We start from the raw sequence: 26,514 nt of genomic DNA on the forward strand, positions 1-26,514 counted from the left end.
TTCTACAGAAATAACTAGTCCAGCCGAGGCAATGAAAGCTCTGTTTACTTGCGGCCATTTTTATCAATTAACATTAAGTTTTAAAAAAAAAAGCTGATTACAGTGGATCGTACTAAGTCTTATTTGGACATTTCCAAAATGCTGTATTGGTTAGGCTGTATTGCTTTAAGCACTTACATTCTAAAACTTAACCAAATTCCAAATATTTGTTGGGGGAAACGAAATCGGTTCATAAATCACTTTATTTCAATGGGACTGCTATAGCCAGCACACACAGAACCATGTATCTTGTATTTACTTGTGAATTATACACCGCAGATGCTTCTTCAGCTCCTTCCTCTTCCTCCATGGGCGGTGCTTGCAGCTCCTTTACCACCTCTTCCAGTCCTACCATTTACTCTACCTCAGTCACCGACAGCAAGGCTATGCAAGTGGAGAGCTGCTCCTCAGCCGTGGGGGTAAGTACCCGAGGGGTAAGTGAAAAGCAGTTAACCAGTAACACAGTCCAGCAGCAACAGTCAACGCCGAAGAGACACACAGTCCTGTACATCTCGCCACCACCTGAGGACTTGCTGGACAACAGTCGGATGTCCTGCCAGGATGAGGGGTGTGGATTGGAGTCAGAACAGAGCTGCAGTATGTGGATGGAGGATTCACCCTCCAACTTCAGTAACATGAGTACCAGTTCCTACAATGATAACACTGAGGTGCCACGTAAATCACGCAAACGAAATCCAAAGCAGAGGCCAGGGATCAAACGTCGAGATTGTGAAGAGTCCAACATGGATATATTTGATGCCGACAGTGCCAAAGCTCCTCACTATGTCCTTTCTCAGCTCAGCACGGACAGCAAAGGCAACTCAAAAGCAGGAAATGGGTTGGTATCTGCTTTTTTTTTTTTTAAGTTCTATCACCATATGTAAAACCAAACTAATAAAATTCCCCCATGCCCCCCGTCAAGTGTTCTGCTCAGGTTCTCACATAAATCCCTTCCCTTCTCTGCTGTTCCCTTTTGCGTCCTAGCCCATTAGCTCTCATTAGACTTCCTAATCTTTATTTAGAAGATGAAGCTAAACTTTCCTGCAAAAATTGGACACAGCCCTGATGAGCTCACCTGTATTCTTGTTTAAGCGAAATTCCTAAAAGATTGCACAACTCCATTTATAAAATGGCAGTGAAAACATTACTGTATTTAAAAAGAAAAGTGGAAGTGGACCGGATGCACCCTAAATCTTGATGTGTTTTTGCAGGATTTTATGTGAGGATTTCGGTCTGTACACTTTACCTGCTTTGTTGTCTCTGTCTCTATTTATCAGATAGAGAGAGTGATGGGAGTGGAGGTTAATGGCTTGTTAGGATTTCTCTCATCATTTCAATTAACATATGCTTCAATTTTTTTATAAAAATGTTAAGATGATACAGTGACCCAGATTTTGTTTTTTCTTGTGAATTCACTTCTGTATTTGATTTTTTCAGAAATAAATCTCTAATCCTGTTTCTCTCTGTGCTTCTGGGTTGTGTGCATGCGTGTGTCTGTACCTGGGCACGCCTGGGTGGTGGTCTCTCATCTCTCACTTCACACTGTTCACTAAATGCATTTCAGTAGTTGCTTAATGAGGAAAAAGTCCATCAGTTTACAGTAGTGTGTCGATACTTTTTATTTTTTAACTTGTGGCTTCTTTACAACTTTTAAGATGGTCAAATGGATAGATTTGGCTCTTTTTTTTTCCTTTTCTTTTTTTTGGCAGGGGAGAGTGTATTTGGTTTGGTTTTACTTTTACGTGTGTGCTTGCAGTACCTTCTAATGTTCATCACAGTAATAGTGAATATTAAAATTTGAGTGATGGGAAAGATCACGAACTTCTCATCTTCCAAAGGGAAAGATCACATCTTCCAACGGGAAGGAGCCTGGAGTCTGTATTCCCAGAGTCATTGCAGTTCCATACTTAAAATTTCACTGTGAAAAAGTGATTCTGAGAAACTCTCCAGAGTGTGCTGGCCTGGGCACCGCATCGGGAAAAGCGGAGCTGGCCGGTGCCAGGAGCGCTGGCTCTGCTGCCCGCTCCGGTCTCCTCAGGCCTCTGGGTTTTCTGGTCTCTCCTTAACAGCAGCTGCTCTGAACTCAACCGCAGTTGTCTGGCGTCTCTCGTTCTCCCCAGCCGAGATTGATAATACAGTACAACACGAGTACGTGGTAGAGCCGAAAGGAGCAAATGGGCGCGTGTACAGCAGCTGCCTGGCTCTAGGGAGCTGCCTCCAGCGAGCACAAGGGAGGTCATGCTCTCCCTGACAAAGGGAAGAAACTGTTGAAAGGCAAGAACTGTGTGACTGTAAATGTGATCTCTGGACAGAGAGGGGAGATCTAGTAAACTCTGGGACAGTACGTACAATCACAGTCTCAAACATCACAAGACTCTGTAACATCCCCTAAAATATTAGTGGCTAACGATGAATGTTCATCAGTACTGTCAGTAGTGCTCTGTGGACGTAGAGATAGATGAGTGGTGGGGTTTTTTTCCTAATGTGTTGTATACAGGCTAGAGGGAACGGCAACAAAACTCTTACGCAACAGAATTGTCCTTTTAAATAAAATCTCTGGGATAAGAAGTGGCCAAGATACTAGAAAACCTAATTTTGTTGTTAGAATATGGAGATTTAGCATTACCAATCTAGGTCACAGTAGTGACTTTTTTTCTAAAAACTTTCCAGCCTGATGGAGTTCTGCCAGGGGAGTTCATTTACTTTTGGCTTTAAGAAAAGAGCAAGGAAAGCACCCTTGCTAATTTGTGCAGTGGAAATAGCATTTGGCTCGGAAGACTTCTAGTCAGTTGCCTTTGAGAACTGGGAAGGAGAAGAATGTATTCCTGTGGAAACTGCTAGAATTTGTGAAAGGCTTTTTAAAACCGGCTGAATGAATTGATGGTGATTTAGGGCAGTCTCAGCTTTCCGACATGATTGGTCTCACTTTCACTTTCAGGTTGTCACTGGGAGCAGCCCTGATGCCAGTGTAGGACCAGGCAGATTTTAACTTAGGAAATCTGTTTTCCTAGAGTTGTGGGTTTTGTCACTTAATGTTTCTTTTCTAAAAAATAAGTGCTGGTTTTGAGGAGATGTTGCCTCGTAACAGTTAAGCTAATAAAAGCGTGTGTATGAAATAGTTTAGTGTTTGTATGTGCATGAATATTGGTATTACAAATAAACCAAATTAAAAGGATGTGTAAATGATATAGCCTCATAATTTGAGAAGAAAGAAAGACCACTGAAGTTCTGGGGAAGGCTTTACAACAGCTTTCAAGTTCAGCTCTTCTGATTGAAAGTAATGATTAGGTTTCTAGAGGGAAGACTTGCAAAATAAATGTTAAGCAGAATCTCTTCACATAAATATGACAACGTGTAAGATAGTAGTATGTTGGCAGTTGAGGTAACTTGGGTTTTAACAGTAAAGTACTGTCAGGAAGAGAGTTGTGTTAGAGAGGCCGAAGTGTTAGCATCGTGCTGCTAAAACTTTGCATTTTGAGTGTTTAAAAGTGAATTTCATTTTGATGGCTGGCTCCTTAATCTTAGCCTCCTGTATTCATTTATGGAGCTGAAACTTCCAAGTGTGACAGGGTCAGCCTAAGAAATCCCTGTGATGTCTTTACCTGGATCATTCTCCACGCAGAAAGCACAGAGCCCAGGCACAGCGTTTTGAATAATGCGATGGTGTTTGCAGGAGCTGAGGTTGCCCTGTGCGCCTTCCCACGTTCCCTGTGGGAAGCTAAGAGATTGTAGCAGTGTGATTTAAAATTCTGAGTGAGAAAAAGAGAAGACACGCGCTGAGAGTTCGTAAATATATTCCTTTTAATTACTAGTCTGTTGAAGAAATGTCCTGGCAGGAGGAATAGAGAAAGTGATTATCTAACAAGCTTGAGTTTCATTAGCATTTTTGCCTAACTCATACAGAAGCAAAGGACATAGTGGTGTAATTGCAGTTTATTTAGTGTATCGCAGGTCTTGTATATGCTATATTGAAGAAGAATTTTGTCTCTTCTTAAAAGAAGGTATGTTTTTTAACACAGCACTCTTACTTTCTTAAACAACCTGTTTGACTAGGCTATGACAGAGTAATCCTTGGCAGAAAGATGGTACTCTCACAGGCTTTTTTTTCACACCACAGAGAGTGACAGGACAAGGGGTAACCGTTTTAAACTGAAAGAGGGGAGATTTAGATGGGACATCAGGAAGAAATTCTTCCTGGAGAGGGTGGGGAGGCACTGGGACACGTTTCCCAGAGAGGCTGTGGATGCCCCATCCCTGGGAGTGTCCAAGGCCAGGCTGGATGAGGCTTGGAGCAACCTGGTCTAGTGGAAGGTGTCCCTGCCCATGGCAGGGGGTGGGACTGGATGGGCTTCAAGGCCCCTTCCCACCCAAACCAGTCTGTGATGCTATAAAATTCATACAAAGCACAGACCTCCTAACAGCTCAGCAGTGTACATTTTAACTCTTTACTACATGTATTAAAAGGTTTTCAAAGGCTTAGTAGAAATAAGAGCGTGACAAATAGGACTTTCAGGGGTATGAGAGGTGACAAAATTGGGGAAAAGTGCCTGACCTTCCCTGGGGTAGGAGAAAGCCCCTCTGTAGGAGAAGTGCTGGGCCAGGCAGCGCAGGGGCTGGGGAATGACTTGGAAGCATGTGCGTACCGTGTGGCCTTGTGCTATTCATGGCGCAGTAGGAGTTTCAGGAAAGCTGCTGATAAAGTTTGTTAGTGTACATCATCTGGTAGTTGGGAAGAGAGCTCTACGAGTTACCCCAGCCTTCAGGTCAGGGAAAGACTGCAGTGGCAAAGCTCTCCGTAAACAATTCTGAAGAAAAAGCATTTCTTTCACCCTTCTGCCAATTCTGGATAAATTACTTCCGTATGTTGCACATTGAAACAGGATTTTTTTTTTAATCAGTTCACACCTGTTATTTTAAACTGCTTTCTTCAGAGTCATTAGCTGTTAGAAACTACTTTTTGGTGGCAGAGAAGAATATTACATTTGCATAAAATCATGGAGGCCTTTTTTTGCCTGTCCGTTTGCCATGGCATGTTTACATTCAGTAGTGTAAAATGAGTTTATTAGACTTCAGGTTCATTATGCGAACTTGCACTGTCTAGTAAGATCGGGAGTTATTTTCCACTGTGCCTTAAAGCGAACGTAGAATCGATTGCATGATGTGCTACTTTGGAGGGCTTCTTCATTCAGGTTTTAATTATGGAACTGAACACCAGACACAGTACACCTTAAGGTACGCACCTGGGAAGAAACAGTCTGTTTGCATACACCGCAGATTTAAAATTGGTGCAATTATGTTAGAGCTTTTTACAATAACTGATTTGGTTTAAACATAAATTTATCAATCTGTTGTGACAGAAATTAGTGTTTGAGTTTGCATGGATATGCAAGTTCAGGCGGAGACAGGCATGAGGCTGTTTTCCTATTTAAAGAACTATCATTTAACCTTAAATCCATTCAGTGTGTGTGTGTACATAAGTATGTTTGTTACAGAAGTGAAATAGCTTATTCAGATAATATCAGGCGGTATTATCTACTACGAAAAAGCAGGTTATGAGCTGCCTTCTGTTTGTTAACATTGTTTAATGCTAATTGCTTTTCCCTTCCTTTATGTTTATTCTCTGAGAAGCAGTTTGTATTTGTATTGGATGGAGGAGGCAGGGAAGCACCGTCCCTCTTCATCCTGCAGGTTTCCTTCTCTGTCAGAAAGAGAATTCCAAAGTTTGCCCTCAACTATAAATCTTCATCTGTTAATACACACTCTTTATCTTTTTAGCTTTTCTGTGATTTAGTTTGTTTTTATTGGGGAGCTGCTTATAACATCTTTTAATGGTCTGCTTTGACTTCCCAGAGCATCAGAGAACCAGAAAGGAGCTGGAGGGAAGAAGACCCCAATGTTGTGTGGTCAGTATCCGACTAAGAGTGAGGGGAAGGAGCTGAAGATAGTGGTACAGCCGGAAACCCAGCACAGGGCTCGTTATCTGACTGAAGGCAGCCGAGGCTCAGTGAAAGACCGGACACAGCAAGGCTTTCCAACTGTAAAGGTAGGCTGGTTAGTGCTAGGTGATACGGGGGCTCCTTTCCAAGGGATGCTGTAGTAGAATGCAAACTGGCTCAGTTCAAATAGGCCTGGAATCTCTGTTTTTAGAGGAAAGTGGGCACACTTTGCAGTCTCTTTGCTGTAGAGACTGTATTGTATCTCTTCTTGCAGGTAACAAGAAGCCTTGTTTGCATCATAAAGATACAGGAGGAAGGAGTCTTTATGTCAAGACAGCGATATATAATCTGTGATGAATGCCCTGTTAGACTGCAGTTGTATGAACTGTCTAAATAGACAGACACTTGAAGCAAACCAAACTAAGATAGTGAAATGCTGTAACTGTTTGATTGCTGATGACAGTGGGTCATCGTTATGCCTTATGGGTAAGGACATAAAGCTAGGTTTCATTTTAAAAAATAAATTAAAAGTGAGGTGATTTTTTTTTTTTTAATTTTTTGATAAGAAGTCTCTGAATCAACATATCCAGTGTCTGTCTTTCAAGTAGGGTCGTAAAGATCTAACTGAGGCATACTTTGGGTTGTACTGCTCAGTATGGTTATCAGTGGTGAAATACACGTGGGTTGGTAGAACTGGAGAACGGGGGGAGGAGGAGAGGACGCAGTTGTGTGCGCACGTAACAAATGCAGTCTGTTTCCTGTATAGATGCCTTGAAGTTTAGGTGTTGATAGTCACTTGTTCTGAGGCAGGGATGAGGCACACAGGGCTGAATGGTGTCCTTGATCCTTCTGATCAAGGGGAAGGATCTGGATAGAGCAGATGCAGTCAGGAATGCAGGGCCTGGCTGCATAGCTGGTTTCTACAGCAAGCATTTAGCTGCTTTCTTTGTCTTGCTTCATTTGGAGGGGAGAAAAGGATGATTGATGCAATTCACCTTACTCGAAGAGAGGAAAAATTGTTGGTGATCAGGCTTGCCAGCCTGGTGAGGAGGGCTGTACTGTAAGTTCGTCAGAGGATGGGGACCAAAGCCCAGAAGGGAAGGAGGAGCTACAAATGGAGGAGAAACACGAAGAAGGCTACGAAGAAACACAAAGAGGTCTTTCACATCCCTGCTCTAAAGGGAGAACATTCAGAGGCCGTTTTCAGTAACTGCAAACTAATGCACAGTGCGTGAATTTGCAGCTCTTGTTTCTTCCCTTGTGTAGTCACAGGGCCGCGACTTGAATCGCAGGGACTTGGGGTGGCGTACACGGCTGGAATGTGGTTGTGGATGTGCAGCAGCTGCTCAGAAAGAAGAGAGGACATCATATTTGGCAGCGATCTAGTGTTTCTTTTTACTTGGAGTGTTTTTCTTCTGTTACATAAAAAGAGGTTACTTCTTCATATGATGTCCAGGTTGACTTAAAGCCCTCTTTTAGGTCAGAGTATTTTTAGTATGTATCACCACAGTGGGATCCTGCTAATAAAAAAGTGTTGAAAGGACACAAACCTGTTCAAGCTAGGATGTCGGTATTACAAAAAATGAATGTATTTGTCACTAACGTGTTCTGGGATATTTATAGCTTGCACAGTGGATTGCAGGAGGACTGCTAAATCGTTGTGAAATGTGTGTTTCAGTGATTCCTAGCACTGTTTGTAAACTTTAGGTAGGAGATAGCAAGCTGCCATTTTTAATTTTTATTTTGGTGTCTGAAGGACAGCTAGGTTTGTGTGGTTGAACCATACGGTCATCCATCCTATTCCTCCCTCTCCTTTTCCCCTCATCCTGTTGCGCCTCACAGTGTTTTTGCAGGTGTTAGATGATTTTAATATGGTTTCACAAAGATTGCAAAGTGTGGCTGCTTGAAGATGAGATCCTCGAAGTGTAGCACGCTAATTGATTGCTTGGCATGCACACACTGACGTTCTTACCAACCTTGGGAGCAGCCCCAGCAGGTGTTCCCTTTCTCAGCTGGCTGGTGGATGTAGATGCTGGTGGGGAAGGAGGATCCTGGGAAGAGACGTGGGAATAGTCATGGATGGAGTGAGAGTAACGTGGGGGTCGTAAGAGACCTGAAAGTTGGAGTTGGGATAATTTTGTGTGAAGATGGATAGGATTCAAGGTGGTTTAAAAATAAAATAATAATTTAAAAAATTCACGTCACCTCTTTAATAAACGACTGACTTGCCATTTGTTGTTCCATTAAAGGGTTAAAGAGGTGATGTGAATTTTTTAAACGACTGAGTTGCCATTTGTTGTTCCATTAAAGGGCAAAAGATAAATATTAATGTTTTGATTATAAACTAGGTGACAAATTTTTGCTCCTTCTAGCCTTAGAGTTGTTTCCAGCAACACTGGGAGCAGATTGACTTCACATTCAGCTTCATAAAATGTTTTGTCTGCATTAAGAGTCATTGTCGGCCAGTTGAAATATTGAATTTGCGTTGCTGTGTTTCAGCTGGAAGGTCACAACGAGCCGGTGGTGCTGCAGGTGTTCGTGGGTAATGACTCCGGTCGGGTGAAGCCGCACGGGTTCTACCAGGCCTGCAGAGTTACTGGGAGAAACACTACTCCCTGTAAAGAAGTGGATATAGAGGGGACCACTGTTATTGAGGTCGGACTGGACCCGAGCAACAATATGACGCTTGCGTGAGTAGTGTGTTTGGAGTTTTTTCTAATATTTTCATTTATCAGCTTGTTTTCAGAAACTGGATTTCCTTTTTTGATGGAATTGGTTAGTAGTTAAGTCTGGAATATCTTGGTACACACCAGGCACTTAGTGAAGCTAGACGTGTAAGAAACTTCACAATCGCGTTCTCAGTTTGTGTTCATTATACTTAATGCTTAATCTGGTCTTTCTTAACACTTTATCAATTAACTTTGTTAGGTGAGTTTTGTGTTCAGCATTATGCGAACTATAAACTGGCCGCTGGTTCTGCTGGTTGTCTTCTCTTTTAACAAGTACAGAATTGCTAATCAGAAGAGGGAAGGAGACTGTTGACATCTTCAGATTCCCTTGTGCCCCAAAGGCTGGGAGTTGTGGACAGTGAGGCTGAATTCTGTCTTTTCTCCTCTCTAGCTTTGCTTGTTCCCTTTCTGTCTTCCCACCGGATAGGCCTTTGTCACAGAAGCCGCCTGCTATGCTATCTTTACAGCACTTGTCCAGTCAGGTATAGGCAGTGTTCTGGGTACTGCTGACAGATGCACAGCCGCAGCTGAGAAAGGATGCACTCTCTCTGGGGGCAGTACTTAACCACAATAGATTCTTGAGCAAGTGGCCTCATCTGCTTGTGTGGGTTAGATCTCCCAAGAAACTTTAGAAATAAACGATTCCCTAATAAGCTTTTCACATGTATCTTAAAATGTAGGAAGGGAGCGATCTTTCAAACTGTTCGTTTCCTTAGAACGTCTTTAGTGGTATGTGGTTGAAAGCTGTCACTCTGCTTAGAAGCTTGTCTCGTTTCAAGAAAAGAAACATTTCTTTGATTTACAGTGTCCACTTCTTGAACAGGATAATGCAGCTGGCTAATAGACTGCATCGGCTTGAATTTTTTAATATAAAATATATTCCCATGATAAGTACAAAAACTGCCTTTCAGAGTGTAATTTTAGAATTGTCCTCAAATGTTAATGTAAAACCATATAAATATAGAGATACTAGAAAGATGAATTTGGAATTATCTAGGAAGAAAAGCTTTGCCTAGGCAAAACTCATAAGATATCTTGATGTCTCAGAAATTGTCCTAGTATTTCAGTGGTGCTGTAGCACCTCTCTATTGAGGGTAATGCCAGTGCCACCTTCTGAGTCACACTCTCAATCTCCCCTCTGCTCCCTAGCTCTTGCTTGTTGGCCCTGATACAGCACAAAGATTTGTCCTACTCAGATATCAAATGGTCCATGTATGTTTTGGATGTAGGGCTTAAGATCCTGGTAAATTTACAATATTATTCTTCTTAACACATCTGTGTTTGGCGCTTTTTTTTTTGTTTTGTTTGTTTGGCTTTTGCTTGAAATCATTTTGCATCTAGCATATCTTTCTGCAAGTCAGCACTGCATCACTCTCTCACCCTGGCCCTGTATACATTTCCCGTAGGACCACAGTTATGGTATGACGTATCTATCACTCCCAAGTTCCACTGAGCATAAAAAATAATATGACTACAGTAAGTTTTCTTCTACTACTGCTTTAAGTGAATGCAGAATATGTTGTAGTAATAATCTTACAAACCCAGATCTAGTCCCAGGAATGAAGATCTGTGATTATAAATGGAATGCTTACCAGAATTACTTTGTTACATTGCGTTTTCTCCTTTATTGATACTACTTTTATATTCATTTCTCCCATGATTCATCATCCAAATTGAAAACTGGGCTATGTAATGAGAAAGGTCACCTAGAGATTTCATGTAAATAAAAAAAATTAATATTTCAGTAATTACTGAAGAGTTTTGACTTTGTGACTTGTGTAACCAGTGGAAAGATTATTAAAGATGCTGAACTTTAAGTAAACTCTACTAAACTCTCAACTGTTTTGTGTTGTTAGGGTTGATTGTGTGGGAATCCTGAAGCTGAGAAATGCTGATGTTGAAGCTAGGATAGGGATTGCTGGTTCCAAGAAAAAAAGCACACGTGCTAGGCTGGTATTTCGTGTTAACATCACTTGCAAAGATGGTTCGACTTTGACTCTACAGACACCTTCTTCCCCGATTTTGTGCAGTAAGTATCAAAATGTCGGTATAAGAGGACTCTGGATTTTAGTTGGATTGCCACAGAATGCCTCGAGGGAACCTCCCCTTGCAGTGTTAATCTGTGATTATTTCAGAATCGGCATGGCTAAGATCACATGGATTGATTTTTATTTGGGGTGGGGAGTTCTTTTAAATACTGGTCAGTCATTTAACTTAGTTTTAACTTTTATTAAATGGATTTTTGCCTTTTAAAAGGTCAGAAATTTTATCATGATTGCTTTGAACTTCTGGTATGATTTTTTTTGATACAGGTTTTAATCTATCCTGTATTGTCACAGTCATCTGACAGCTTTCAGGGATGGAAAGGAATTCTAATAAGTTAGTAAGTGTGGCTCTTTACAGTTGGTTGGGCCAGAGGCTGAATCTGTTCTGGTTCAGTGCGAGAATGAAACTTTTTATAGCTATTTATTAAAATGCTCTGTTTAGCACTGTGCACAGATGGCTGCATTGACTAGGGAGGTTTTACTGAGCAACAGGGAAGCGGAAATCGGAGGAGGCTGCAGTACCTCGGGGCTGTCCATACAGTCTGTAGTGACTGCTAGTTGCAGGGAATTCTGCTCACCTGCCAAAGAGAGGAGATAGGGGAATGTATTTACTACAGCTGTTGATGGGATTATTGATAGTTCTTGATGGACAAGATGATAGGAAAGCTTTTTCCCCGTGCATGTAACATAGGATGGTTATGCAAGCTCCTGGGCACTTGTGCTGTGCTCTCACCATTGTATAAAAAGAAGTTACTGTTTTTAGTTTCTTCTTTTTTCTAACCACTGTCAGTACCTATTGTGTCAGGGCTCCTATTCAGCTTGTCAGAAACGGCCAGCTAAAGAACAGATCGGGAGAGGAGATAATTAAAAACATGTGAGCTTCACGTCGGCTACCACCGCGCCATTCCAGTGCTGCGGGCAGCAGGTGATTCGGCAGATGTGCAGTGTAGCCCGCCTCTCCTTCTGTATTCTGCTCTCACAGAGAATCCCTTTGCAAGACTCGGGGAGAGCAGGAGCCCCATGGAAACCCTGGAAAGGCTGATAACCAAAGACGTGTCGCTGCTGATGCAGCGAAGGACTCTCCTTCTTCCTTCTGCAAAAAGCAGAATATGTGAGAGTGATGACGTGCTAAGGGACATTAGAAAAAAGGAGGAAGGAAAGAAGGAAATAAAAAATATCCTTCCATAAATAAACTTTAAAAAACAAACAAACTAACCCACACAGTAAGGAGTAAATTGGTTTCATTTTTAGCAAACTGAGTTTTGGTCAGTTGGTAAGAAAATCTTAGTTGTGTAAGTAGCTAAGAGATTGCCCAGGAATTTTAAACCCTCTCCATTGCTGGAGGCCTAAACCAAAGAAACAAAATACACTGGTTAGACTTCTATCTTTGAGGAACCATGTGGGGAAACCTGATCATGATGGAAAGGCTGAGAAGGGAATTCTTGAGGCTCTTTCCAGCATTCTGTGCTTCTGCTGTCTTAACGTACTCCGAAGTTAGTGACTTGCAGAATGTCTCAGGCAACCAAATACTGTTGGTAACTACATACTGGCTGATCAACATGGCATAACATTTTGTTGTCTGTTATATTATTTGTTTATATAAATCACCTCCTTGAGCACATTACAGCTGGTTTGTTTGCTACATCTTATTACAGATGTGTAGTGTACCTTTTAGTGTAAGGTTTACATATTCACTCATCAGAGCCTGTTTATGTTGTGGTTTATAACTAATATTGTTGTCAAAGCTGCAATAATGTTCCTGAAACCATAGGAAAGACATCAAGTAGACACAGGCTCTTTATTGAAGGTCTGCGTTTTAAATAGGCTTTGTTAACTTGCTGGCAAACCTAAATCCAGTTACTCCTTTCAGAAGTTCATGTGCCTTCAGCATATTTAGTAGTGGCGTAATGGTTGCCTAGGAACCTGCTGCAACAGTTGTAGAAAAATCCTTTCTGAAAGGTCATTAAATAATTTGGAGTGTTACAGTATGGATGTTCTTCTGTGTAGTAAGCCCAGAGAATACTCTTATTAAATGCTAAAAGTAGACCACGTATGTGCAAAGAACAAGTGCAAGCGTATGCCACTAGGATTTTTTGGTGACTAGAAAAGGTGGTTGAGAAATCCTTATTAGAAACTGGAATTATTTTAGAACATATTAAATATTACAAACTTAAAATACGTTATTTAAAAATGTGTGTCTGTATTTAAATTGTTTTTAGTGCTCACTTTCATTTAACACACATGGTCTTAGTTGATTTATGCTTTAAGAAGCATAGAAAGAGTTTGCAGCAAAGCCAGTTTGTAATGTGTTGCATAAATCAACATCTGAATCGCTGGCTGAAAGGCAGAGGTTTCCAGGGATGTGTATCTCTAAGCCTTGTTCTTTTTACTAGTTTATAGGATATAAATTGCTATAATCCCCAGCTACAGAGATGTGACTCTTGCAAGGATTTGTATTAGCTGAAGTATATAGGTCAAAAAGGTAACAGGATGACAGAATGGTTTGGGTTGGAAGGGGCCTTAAAGACCATCTAGTTCCAACCCCCTGCTGTGGGCAGGGACACCTTCCACTACGTCAGGTTGCCAAAGGCCTGAGTTAGTTGTTGCACCAGCTAGAAACCTCTCGTGTAAAAAAAAAATAAATCTGAAAACCCCAGGAATTACAGGTATTACTACTTCTACCCTTTTGCATAGCAGGACAAAATAAGCTTCATAAAAATATTTTTATGAGTTTAAGGATAAATATGAAGGTGTGATTCAGCTGTGTCTAAGGGCTGGTGCATTTGTTTATTGCTCTCTGTGCCAGGAAATTACAGAAATGGATTTTCTTCTCTCCTGAACACTTCTTGAGCTTTAGCTCCAACCCTGAAAGTTTCATTTTGAAGATTTACTAAATGCAGGAAAAAAAGGGAACATAGTGGATCATTTAAGTGTGATTTTTTTTATAAGGTCATTGCATCTGGGAAATAGAAACTGTTGTCTTGTGAAAGGTTTTGTCATCAATGATATAGTAAGGGAAGAAGCTTGGAATTATTTTGTGTTGTCCTTTATAATCCTGTAAGTAAACGCTCTTTGTTATGGATGTTGATATTTTCTTGATGTCAAACAATGTGGTTTTGCAATTGCAGCTCAGCCAGCAGGAGTTCCAGAGATCCTAAAGAAAAGTCTGCACAGTTGTTCAGTGAAGGGTGAAGAGGAAGTTTTTCTGATTGGCAAGAACTTTCTAAAGGGAACAAAAGTGATTTTCCAAGAGAATGTTTCTGGTTAGTATGAGAGCAAAAATGGCTTGGGGTGCTGAAGAGAGCATGATGTTTGGGTTTACACTGGTTGATAAAGTTGAGTTGTAGAGAGCAGACTGAGAAGCAGAATCAAAGGCACTAAAATAAGTTGCTTTTGAAGGATGTGCAATAAATTATGCTTTTTAACTTTCATTTAGATGAGAATTCTTGGAAGGCAGAAGCTGAAATAGACATGGAATTATTTCATCAGGTACTTGTGTACTATTGTTATTAAGACTCCAACTCTGTTTCCAAAGAAAAATTGAATAAGCCTTTTTCTTTTCTTCTGCGTTTCTAGAAATAATATTCCTGAGTCTGATAGAATATCATTGTTTTGGGTTTACACAAGTAGAATTGCTCAGTTTCTAATTCAGAACTTAGATACTGCAGTAGGAGTGTGGTTTATGAACTTGGTGACAAGTCTTTACCCTTACATACAATGTGATGAAAAGGCCTAACACCGTTTTTCCAGTAGCTTTCCGAAGGACCCAAGAGGTTATTTGTGAGTGGAAGTAGATTGTGTGTAGGCCTTAGTCTTTGTACCTGCTTGTATTTCTGTACCGCTCTGAAATGTTTTACAAAATAGTTGTTTACTCTTTCTGACACAACTGAATGTCTTTAGGGACTATGGGACTGAAATCGGAGAAATTATTAGGTGTAAGTGACATCCAACAAATGTCATCTTGCTCCCCCCGCTGAAGGCGGTTATTCCATGCATGCACGGGCAGGAATGATGTCTTGCTTCTAGTGGGATGGACAGGTAGTTGGGGGATAGACAGATCACTCATGGCTGCTATTGCTGGTGAATGACTGCAGGCCTGTTTTGATGTCTGCTGAGTGCTCAATCCGCTTAGGTGTAACCTGAAATGGCACCCTCCGTCTGAACAAAGACCTGATTCAGCAGAGCAGTCGGGTGTCCGAGTCCAGCAGAGTTTGATGGCAAACTGATGGCAGTGCAGTCAGGCATGTTAGGCACAAGCTCATGTTTAAAATGCTGGGCTTCATACATCTTTCCTTTCTGCACCTTCTTTTTGAGCTGTAAGTTGCCAGCGGGCATCATACAGGCTGATGATTCCAATCTCTCTTCTAGCACAAGTCAGTTATCAGTTTACTTCACTTGAAGTGTAACTTGATCACATTTCTCCCAGTGTCTTTGTTTTTTTATGGTGTTTTATCAGTCTGGTTTTATGGATGTAAATACAAGTAAGGTCAGTAGTAAAGAAATACAATTTCTAATGTGATTTTTTTTTTTTTTAAATACTATTTTTGCATTGCAGAAGCACCTTATTGTGAAGGTGCCACCATATCATGACCAGCAAATAACCTCAGCTGTTTCTGTGGGAATCTATGTGGTGACTAATGCTGGAAGATCACACGATGTGCAACCATTTACATACACTCCAGATACATGTATGTAAGATAGAAAACTGGAGGAAGGAATGGGCAGTCTTACCTGCTAGGCTTCTGATTTCTAATTTCACAGTATTTAGTTTCTAATTTCGCAGTATTTAGTCCATACAACAGAAATGCTCAGTGAAGTGGATCTTTTCAAACTCCTCTTCCTGGTGAGGTTTGCTCTGTTAAAGAATAAAAGCTAAAGGCTTGGCTTTTCTCACTTCTGTGGCAAGTATCTCAAATTTCAGCTACGTGGCGACAGCTGTTCTTATAAGGTAGCATCCATTTCTAGCATAAGGTTCAAAATGAAGCTGAGCAGGAAAAAAGTATTGTATTGTATACAGTGCACCACGCTCTATCTTGAGGAATGTTGATGCTTGTCTGTATCATGTATTTCTGTTTATTTATTTATCTATATTACAATATACAGTGCAAAAGTTAGTGTGGGTTTCAAAGAACCTTCATTTCTTTAAGATACAAGTAACTGTTTTGGTTTGCTTTGGTTTTGTCACTTGTTTGCTGTTTTAACATAAGGAAGTTCTCAATGTGTTTTGTCTCTACAGCTGGTACTCTGAATGTTAATGTGAAGAAGGAAATCTCCAGCCCAGCCCAACATTGTTCTTTTGAAGAGGCTATAAAAGGTACTAAATTGATTCTTATCATTGTTGTTAATAATTTAACTATAAATTCCTACCCAAATTTGGAGGAATGAATCAGATGTCCTGTGAAGGTGTTGATGCCTGTCTGTATCATGTATTTTTGTTTATTTATTTATATTACCATATACAGTGCAAAAGTTAGTGTGGGTTTCAAAGAACCTTAATTTCTTTAAGATTCAAGTGTTTTGGTTTGCTTTGGTTTTGTCACTTGTTTGCTGTTTTAACATAAGGAAGTTCTCAATGTGTTTTGTCTCTACAGCTGGTACTCTGAATGTTAATGTGAAGAAGGAAATCTCCAGCCCAGCCCAACATTGTTCTTTTGAAGAGGCTATAAAAGGTACTAAATTGATTCTTATCATTGTTGTTAATAATTTAACTATAAATTCCTACCCAAATTTGGAGGAATGAATCAGATGTCCCGTGAAGATAAGTCTGCACTTATAAAATCTGGCCATATTCTTACAGAGAGGTTTGTTTTCTGAATATTTTACTTGACTGCAGTATTCCTTTAAGTATATTTTAACATGAGCTAGTATGGAACAAAAACTTTGCAAAAAGTAAAATTAAAAATAGCTTCTGTTTTTCATACCTTGAGCCCTGCAGTCTAATCTTCATGTCACATGCACGCAAGGGGAGAAGAAAAAAGAAGCAAGCCTAAGATAGCAGTTAATACAAGGGATTTGGAAACTGAGTAGCATTCATTTTAGCAAAAACGCACATAAAGGTAGTGGTGGGGAAGAACTGAGTACTGAAAAAACCCCAGTGTGTCAACTTGGTATTTTCAGAAGCTTTCCAGTGGTTTTAGGAAACTGCTTTCCAGGGGGTCTAGTTAAGAACGTTAATCCTGACAATTTCAACTTATTCCCTTCAGTAAGGTGCGCGTGGTTTTTTTGGTGGGTTTTTTTTTTCCCCCTCCCAACCATTCTGTCCATGTAAAGTTGGCCTTTTTGTTCCAAGCGAGCAAGTTTTAGGTTTGCCTGGGTTGTAAGTGTGAAGTGACTTGATCCTTCCAATATTGAAATAAAGTAGAGGAAGGAAATGTTTCTTAGTGGATTGTTGAAACTATGGTAGTGTGCAAAGGTTAATGGAAATTTCCATAGCCTGCTCTGGTGAAAGCAGGTTGAAAGGTAAGCAAATTAACAATGTGATCACAAGTTTGATAGGAATCCATAGCTTCAGGTTAAAATCATGAAGCTCATGATGATTTTATGTTAATAGCTTGGTCTTGGCAGGGGATATATTTACAAGTTGACTTTACAACTTGTTAGGGAGGATAGTACAAGATATGATGAGTTTAAACCTGCAGAGAATGTTTGAGGGAGAAATATGCAAAAATACCTAGGGAAATGAAACAAGCTGATAATAGGACTGGCAGGACTTCTAGTAGCAAGATTAAAAAGATGAGGAAAACAGTAACTAACATATCAGGGCAAGCCTGACAGCACTCTAATTTAGTGTGGAGGCTGTTGTGGTTTAACCCCGGCCAGCAGCCAAGCACCACACAGCTGCTCACTCATCTCCCTCCTCCCCCAGTGGGATGGGGAGGAGAATCAGAGGAAGAGACAAAGACAAGGAAATTCATGGGATGAGAGAAGAACAAGGTTATTACTGAAAAGAAATGAAATAAAATAATGATAACAATACTACATAATGAAAATAATGGAAAATAAAATGAATGATACAACTGCTCACCACCTGCTGACTGATGCCCAGCCAGTCCTTGAGTAGCAAGAGCTAAGAGCCAGACCCAGCCCAAGCAAGAGGACCACTCCCCGCTCCAGTCCACCCCCCAACTTAGCTAGCAAACATGACATTTTTATGGAATGGAACACCTTTTTGGTCAGTTTGATCAACTGTCCTGGCTGTGTCCCCTCCCGGCTTCTTCCAGAGAAGAATCCTTTAACAGAATAAAAACACAGTCCGAATGAGTTGAGTACTCTGTTCACATGGTTATCTGAACACAGACACTTTTCAGAATGAAACAGAGAAGTTGTGTGGTTGAATTGCAGTAAAGTTTGAAATCTGACGATCTGTGGAAAGATGTCTTAAGCTTTTATGTTTGTAGTTTATGCAATTGGTGGATGGCTGTCCTGGTCTACAGAGATACAAATGGAGGAAAACCAAAACTATGGCATTGCTGTTAGTCTGAACAAAAAACTTGGAAGCTTTCAGGTTTTCTAGGGTTATATGAAGTATTCAAACTTTTGCAATGATCTCTCTGCGTATTAGCATCTGTGAGGATGAGAGCTCTTATGGTAGGGCTCTGAAGTGAAATGGGAAGCACTAGAAACCCCACTCTGCATCGTGAATGCTAACATTCCATTGCCCTTCTTTCATTCTTATCTGTGACTGCAGCAGTGAAGGCCACTGGTTGTAACCTGGAGAAGGTAAACATTCTTCCTAGTGCCTTGATAACTCCACTCATGCCAAGCAGTATAATTAAGAATGAAGATGTGGCTCTGATGGAAGTAAGTGCAGAAAAAAGATCTCCCCCTGTCTTCAAGGTAAGTGTGTGATCTGAAGACAGTAGCTTTAATAGTTGGAGTTACATCTGCCTGCCAGTCCGTGTTCTAATAGTGGAGAAGATTAGCACACAGGGAAAATGTCGTGTCTGAGATTGGTCTGGAGAAAACATACGATGGCAGAGCACGATTAAAACCATTTCCTTTGAAAGTAACTTACCTTGTTCCCACATTCAAACTGTTTGATTGGTTAGTGATGCTGTGATGAATTTGTGTTTTGACCTGTGATACAGAACTAGTAAATTACTGTTAAGAATGTTGCTTTAATCACTGTCTAGCAGTGCTTTCATGAAACTGTACCATGTCACCTTCCTTGAAGTAGCATTTCTGTTGCTAGTCATCATTGGTTATGTATGGAGAGAGACAGAGCCATCAAATCTTACGTCTGATCTTTCCTGAGAGTGGATTGGTGGAAATTTTATAAGCATAACCTGAGAAAGCTTATGAACTGTTTAATGTATTGCTTTTTTCAGGCTTCAAATGTGGTTGGACCAACTCAACAGACATTGGAAAACAGTATGTCCGGCATATCAACTTCTGCTTCCCATTTACCTTCTGAAAATGAAAACCAACAACAAATACAGCCGAAGGTGTATAATCCAGAGACACTAACTACTATCCAAACGCAGGACATTTCCCAGCCTGGTAGCTTCTCGGCAGTCTCTACTCCAGGTCAGCTGCAGAACAGCGATGCATTATTGCAGCAAGCTGCGCAGTTCCAAACAAGAGATTCCCAAGCCAGGGAAGTCTTGCAGTCAGATGGCACAGTAGTCACTTTGTCACAGCTAACCGATGCTTCGCAACAACAACAGTCTACGCTCTCGGAACCAGCACAGGCGTTGCAGCAACAGATTTCATCGAGTATTTTCTCTTCAGCGAGCGGTGTGAGTCAGTTACAGAACACTATACAGCAACTGCAAGCTGGAAACTTTCCAACTAACACAGCCACTGTCAGCAATAGCAACGTTGACTTGGTGCAACAGGTATTGGAAGCTCAGCAGCAGTTATCTTCGGTTTTATTTTCTGGCTCAGACAGCAGTGAGGATGTTCAAGATCAGCTAAATGCAGATATCTTTCAGCAAGTTAGCCAGATACAAAATAGTGTGAGTTCTGGGATATTTTCCTCGTCAGACACGGCTGTCCATCCCAGACCAGAGAGCCTTTTGCCTGGACGAGCTGAAAATGTTCACTCACAGCCTGAAAATGCGTTGTCCAGTCAACAGCAACAGCAGCAGCAGCAGCAGCAGCAGGCGATGGAGACTTCTGCAGCAATGGTGATAGGAATCCAACAAAACATTTGCCAAGCTGCAACACAGATGCAGTCTGATTTGTTCTCTTCAACAGCGTCAGGGAATGGAGCCCTTCAGCAGTCACCTGTTTACCAGCAGGCTTCTCACATCATGAGTGGGTTATCAACAGGCGAAGACATGCAAATGCAGTGTGAATTATTCTCTTCATCTCCTGGTGTTTCTGGAAGTGAGACCACTCCTGCTGCTCAGCAGCAAGTCTCCAACAATGGACCTGCGATGTTCCAGGCATCGAGTTCTGCAGACGGAGAAGAAGCTTCAGGTCAGAGTAAGCAGATGCAGAGCACTGTGTTTCAGACCATGGTTCAAATGCAGCATAGTGGAGAAAGCCAATCGCAAGTCAATCTCTTTTCGCCTACCAAAAACATGATGTCGGTTCAGGCGAGTGGAACTCAACAACAAGGAGGAGGTCTGTTCCAGCAAGGCGGAGAAATCATGTCTATTCAGTCGGGGACCTTCATGCAGCAGTCTCCACATTCACAAGCTCAGCTTTTTCACTCTCAGAATCCTATTGGCGATGCTCAAAATATATCACAGGAAGCACAAGGCTCTATTTTTCACAGTCCAAATTCCATTGTCCACAACCAGACCAGTACTAATTCCTCAGACCAACTGCAGCCTCCCATGTTCCACTCGCAGAACGCCATGGGTGTGTTACAGAGCTCCTCAGTTCCTCAAGACCAGCAGTCTGCCAACATGTTCCTTTCCCAGAGTTCAATGAGCAACCCTGCGACTCAGGAAGAACAGATGTCGTTCTTTACAAGCCCGAATTCTATTTCTTCTCTTCAGACAGCAACAAACACTGAACAGCAGACTTCTTTCCAGCAGCAGACACAGATATCTCATATCCAGAGTTCTATGCTTCCCCAAGAACAGCCCCAAACTCAGCCTGCGCAGCAAGGTTTGTTTCAGTCTCAAGTGCCACTAGGCTCCATCCAGTCCAGCTCAATTCCACAGAACCAACAAGGAGCTATCTTCCAGCCTCAGCATTCGATAGTTGCTATCCAGAGTAGTCCTCCATCTCAAGAGCAGCAGCAGCAGCAACAGCAGAACATGATGTTCAGTAATCAAAATGCGATGAGTACAATTGCTTCTCAGAAGCAGAACATGATTTTCAATCCAAATCAAAACCCAGTCGCCAATCAGGAGCAACAAGGCCAGTCCATTTTTCATCCACAGACTAACATGGCATTGATGAACCAGGAGCAGCAGCCCATGCAGTTCCAGAGTCAGACTACAGTGTCTTCTCTTCAGAATCCTGGATCCAGCCAGGCTGAAGCACAGCAGCCAGCTATCTTCCATAACTCCCCCCAGATTCAGTTGGTCCAAGGATCACCAAGTTCTCAAGAGCAACAAGTCACCCTCTTCATCTCTTCAGCTTCCATGTCTGCCTTGCAGAACAGTATGAGCCAGCAAGAGCTGCAGCAGTCTCCTATGTACTCTTCTCAGAACAGCATGGCAGGGATGATTCCCCCCCGCAGCAACAAGCTTCTTTATTTCACAACACGGCAGGAGGTGCTATGAACCAGCTGCAGAATTCTCCAGCTTCATCTCAGCAGACATCAGGAATATTCCTGTTTGGCATTCAAAACAGTAAGTGGCAGATGCCTGATTATGAGTTTACAAGTTAAAAAAGCTACTAATTAGAGCCCACAAGACAATGATGGATTAATTCTAAGAGATTTCTTTACCAAAATAAAGAAAATCCTGATATAAGTAAGGTAGCACTACAGTAATTAATTCTTGATATAAGTAAGGTAGCACTACAGTTGGGAATATACATCCTCATCATGTTGCTCTGAATGTACGTTTATGTTGCTGAGTTTGCATGAGAGCTCTTAGCTTAAGTACCTTGTTGGTCATCTTACACTTAGGATTAACATGAGACAGAACCATCTTAGAATTGTAAGGATTTCGGTATACAATTACAGACATAATATTGTAACAGTGCGTACACAGATAAGAGATAATTACATGTACACACATTTAATACATAGAAAAAAGTCACACCCTTGTAAGACAGCTCCACTCATCTTTCTCTTGCTGCATTTGATTGCCACCATCGATGCAATGACTTTGTCCACACGTTATTGAAAGGAAGGGGTGTTTCTTTTTAAGCTTTGTAGTCCAGAGAAGCATCTGTTAGCGTATTTGAAACTCCTTTAACTTCATAAGCCGTCACTTCTCTGTGTCTCATCTCTGAATCCAGCCTCTGTGACGAGGTCTTTGGGATGCAGAACCTCTTCTCTGTCTGTGAAGGGTTGCACTTCTCCAGGAGAAGGTGGAGATGATGATGACAGCATCTTAAGAAAGATCTGGACAGAAAGCCGTAGCTGTGTACAGGGCCCGCAGTTATACCTGAATATGGGCTGTGCTCTATGAGATATTTGACAGGCCACATGCAGCCAAGCTTTTCCCTGAAGCTGAAGATAATGCTAGGAGGGATAGGAGGTGTGACACTGTTGGCAGGTTTATTGAAGGAGCTGGTGGATGCCGTGGCTGAACCGACAAAGACGCACCTGTAATTAATAAAGACAAAGTGTGGGCATGGTCACGTACTTCGTTTTAAGTGTTGTCCTCAGTTTGGGGTGTCCTCTAGTAGTATTTGGTCATAGTACGGAGTCTGTGTGTTCAGTACGTACACCTTGAGCTTGTGCTTATACCCTGAGGGAGTGGTAAGCAAAGGTGGTCCCGTGAGCAGAAGTGTGTGTAACTGTCTACGCAGCTTATAGTCAGTGTGGGTGGATGTATGGAGAAGTCTCTAATTCTCTGCATGTATTAACCTAACGTAAAGGGTCCTTTGTTCTTCACTTACTGCTTAACAGACTGTGGGCAGCTGCTAACTTCTGGACCAGCTACGTTGCCGGATGAGTTGATGGCCATAAGTCAGCCAGGTCAGCCACAGGGCGAGGGACAAGCGGCAGTGCCAGCGCTGCTCTCCCAGCAGATAGCCGAGACTCCTCCGCTGCCGTCAGCTATGGCAACCAATCAGAATATGGAGAAAATAGATGATCTGCTTGTGTCACTGCAAAACCAGGGGAACAATATGGCTGGCTCGTTTTAATTAGTCAAGTAAGTAACGTGTTTGGGTTTTGGGGTTTTTTCCTGTCATGTATACTTCTGTTCAGCGAGTCTTTACGTTGGAGTGTATCATCCTGCTCTAAGAGATCAGCTAAAATACCCATACTGTGGAATTCAGAATATAATCCCAGTGGTTTGAATGAAGAGTTATTAGAAACAGAAGTCAGAATTTGTACGAAGCAGTTGGTTGAGACTGAGTCTTGTCGCTCAGTTGCTGTACGGTTTGTCATCTCCTGTTATGGTCTAGTACTTTATTAGGAAGGAGAGTAGCTCACTGACAGCTTGGCAGATACAAAAGCGTTATGAAATATGGCTGCAGTTAGAAACTTAAGGCTCACTGGGTAAATAACACCTCAGCTCTGTACTGTTCTGAAGTTGCCCCCTGGGTTACAATAACGTAATGTGAAAACAAGTTTCGGTAGAATGCGGCAGCTATGGAGTGTGCCACATGCTGAGTGTTTGTGGAGCTGCCACAGTCAGCTGTTACTAGGAGACATTATGCCTTAGAAGGTGCCTTTTTCAGAGGTGACAGAAGCTTTGACTACAAATGAGAACCAAGAATCAGGAGGGCTCTGGGATCTAGTACTGTCCACGGTGTGTAACTTCGCTCTAGTTGACTGTTGCCGGGTTAGGGTTATCGCTTATCACTTCAGCGATACGTTTCATTTTCTAAACTAAATAGATTTGGAAAGGAAGTTATGAACTTTAAAAAGTTTAAAAAAAGAGTGGAAGGAGAGTAACGCTGCTCTGTGGAAGTGCTGCATCCCGATATGTGCTCTTAGTTTCACGTCCGCTTGCGAAGGACGCTTTGAAGATGAAGGAACTACGTAGAAACAGGAGGATGGCTTTTGTTGATTATGCCTAACTTTTTTTTTTTTTCCCCTCCTACCCCTGCAGAAACTCTAGGAAGAAAAAAAGTGATGATTTCCCAGATCCTCTCAGACCTTCCGACTCTGGATTAGGCTGTGTGGAACTGATTGCTTCTGTCAAAACGTGGCCCCCTCCTCTAAAGAGCACACACATGGCCGATTGCAGCGTCTAGCGCCTAAGGCTGTGACCGTAGTGTTTGGGATTTGTAGTGCCAATAATGCTGAGAAGCTATGCTTTGTTTTACTAGGGCATGGGATTATACTGTTACTAGGTTCCTAAGCCTCATTACCAGTGGGGTGCTCTTTCAATTTAAAGCATATCTGGTCAGTTATTATTGTTGTTAGAAGGTGATACATGTTACCACGTTTACTTTTTTCCCCCTTCCTCTTCCTTCTTCACATCCTCTCTTTCGACTAGAAAAGCTTGTGAAGCAGAAACATCAAATGCCTGTGACGTGAGCCATGGCTCCTAGCTGTCAGTCAGTGAAGGGATCATATTTTATAGTTGAGTGGGAGAGCTCATACTGCGATTTGGTCATTGCGGTAGGCGGCAGTGAAAAATACTGGTAACTGTAATAAACAAGCAGAGAATTGCTTGCTGCTGTAGATAGCCAGAGGTGGGTGCTGCCCCTCTGAGAATGTGACTAACGGTTTTCTATGTCTCGTAGATGTAACTGTACGTAGAGCAAGGGTTTGGTGGCTCTAACAAAATGAAGAAATGAAGGGGAACTTTCAATTAAATTTTGCTCTTAAAATCTTATCCTCTAAAATACCTTCAATTTGAAAGGAACATTCTGCCTGGCTGAAGAAAGAACTCCTCTGTGTCTCTCTGAATGTGTTAGAAGTGCGTTATCCATTCTCAAACCAGCCTTCTCCCTTTCATTCTTCTTACTGTTTTCCTTCTCTCTCTTAATTTCTTACGCCATTTAAAAAGAAAAAAAAAAAGACATAAATATCCTACTGGCTTTAAAGATCAGAAGCAGCTTTTAGGAATCCTTGGCATTAAATTGCTTAGTCAGGAGAAGCTTTGACAAATAATCAAGGATTAAGGAAAGAGGAAGCAATTTCTCCACCACCTTCTCAGTGCAGGAATCCCCCTTGACCAGTCATTTGCCAGCTGTCACGGATGTAGACCTGCAGCTTGACTTTACTCCAAGTAGGGGGCAAATGGCATCATTTTTAAGCATTCTCGAAAATTTCACTTCATGCTGAGCTGTTGCATCTTCGTAGCATATTGAGCTCATTGCAGTTGTGAAGTGGTTTGTTTTTTTTTTAAATACCAACAGTCCCCAAGTCTTGTTTCTAGATTGTCGTGTCTCAATTTAAAAAAAAAAAAAAACAAAACCAACTAAATCCAGTAGTCTGATGTTACAGAATGTAAAAACAACCCACTCCAGACCATGAAGTTGTATTGTGAGGCATGTGAATTTTTTGGGTGCTCCAACTCTCCGGACAGTTTTGTGATATCTCTCACTACGGCCTCATTCAGATACTTGTTTCTTCTCCTTCTGCACGTAGAAAGCTGTTGCTGCGGTTAGAGCCGAACAGCTGTCGTGTATGGCTATTATGCCTTGGTAGAGTGTAGTTGGTATCATGTCATTTTATCATTTTTGTTATTTTGAATAACAAAAGAATAGTCTGTAAATGGTTTTTAAGTTCCTCTAGTCTGTTTACTGTGTGTTTTTTTCCCTTAACTTGTGTGCTTAGTTGAGCCGTGTAGAGTTTTTGTTTGTTTTAATGGTCTTTCCCGTTTGTCAGTCTGTCAGAACGTTCACTTTCTGTCTCTCTCTTTCTCTCTCTCTCTCTCATTGAGAGGCATTGAATTACGTTTTCAGTAGTAAGGCTTCTTGCCGATATGAAGGGAACTTTTCAGAAAGAGACCTGCTCTGGGTCATTTAATTTTGAATACAGTTTTCAATCGTTCAAGTTTTGGATGGTTTATATCTAATGTGTGTTTCATTTTTTTGGAAAGCTATATTTTGTATTTAGGAAATGGTATACTATTTTGCTATTTGTACTGAGTGAGTACATTGGCATAAATATAAAAATTTATATATATACATATATATAAAATATTCTTTTTGCCACACATTTTTGTGGTAAATTTGTGAGTTTGTCTGATGTTCTACCACAACGTGGCGTCTGATAACAGTGGGGTGGGGTGGGGTTTGTTATGTCTTTATTGAGTATTTAAGTACTTTTTGCAACATAAATAACTTGTTCATCTCTTGCCATTCCATCAGGCAGTGTATTGTTCCAGCTGGCTACGAGAAGCTTCACTGCGTGTTTTGATGTGTCTGTCACTCAGCAATACGATCTAGCGAGGAAACCCGTAGGCATTTAGGCGTATATAAACCAACGGGGTTTCATTCAGGATGAGCCATTCAGCTTTTATCCACTAGCATTGTCTATTTAATATTTTATTACTAGCGCCTCTGTGTTTTAACTCTTAATTTATGATTATGCTAAAATGTTTAAAACTTTAATCATGATAAAAAAAATTCCCTTCTTCATAATGTCCAGAGCTGCTTTATAACCCTGAACCATACCTTTTCTTTCTGTGATTTTTATATTTTTTTGTTTTTCTCCTGCTAAGACAAAATATTAACAAAATGCTGTTGTGGTTCATGGCATGAGAACGGCAGTCTTGCCGC

General features: G+C 41.3%; 1 protein-coding gene across 1 annotated transcript; it reads left to right on the top strand.

The window, feature by feature from the left end:
- The first annotated feature begins 320 nt into the window (after positions 1-320).
- On the top strand, positions 321-23,947 carry NFAT5 (nuclear factor of activated T-cells 5, tonicity-responsive). Its single transcript, XM_010153394.1, is given in 13 exon segments — positions 321-877; positions 5,890-6,082; positions 8,475-8,665; positions 10,561-10,733; positions 13,878-14,012; positions 14,186-14,238; positions 15,305-15,437; positions 15,986-16,063; positions 18,437-18,585; positions 19,077-21,375; positions 21,378-21,503; positions 22,736-22,982; positions 23,889-23,947. Coding segments are annotated over 12 exon segments (4,299 nt in total). The 5' UTR covers positions 321-347; the 3' UTR covers positions 22,975-22,982; positions 23,889-23,947.
- The last annotated feature ends 2,567 nt before the right edge of the window (positions 23,948-26,514 follow it).

Source organism: Eurypyga helias, unplaced genomic scaffold (genome assembly GCF_000690775.1).
Source record: "Eurypyga helias isolate BGI_N326 unplaced genomic scaffold, ASM69077v1 scaffold886, whole genome shotgun sequence".
Classification (NCBI taxonomy): domain Eukaryota; kingdom Metazoa; phylum Chordata; class Aves; order Eurypygiformes; family Eurypygidae; genus Eurypyga; species Eurypyga helias.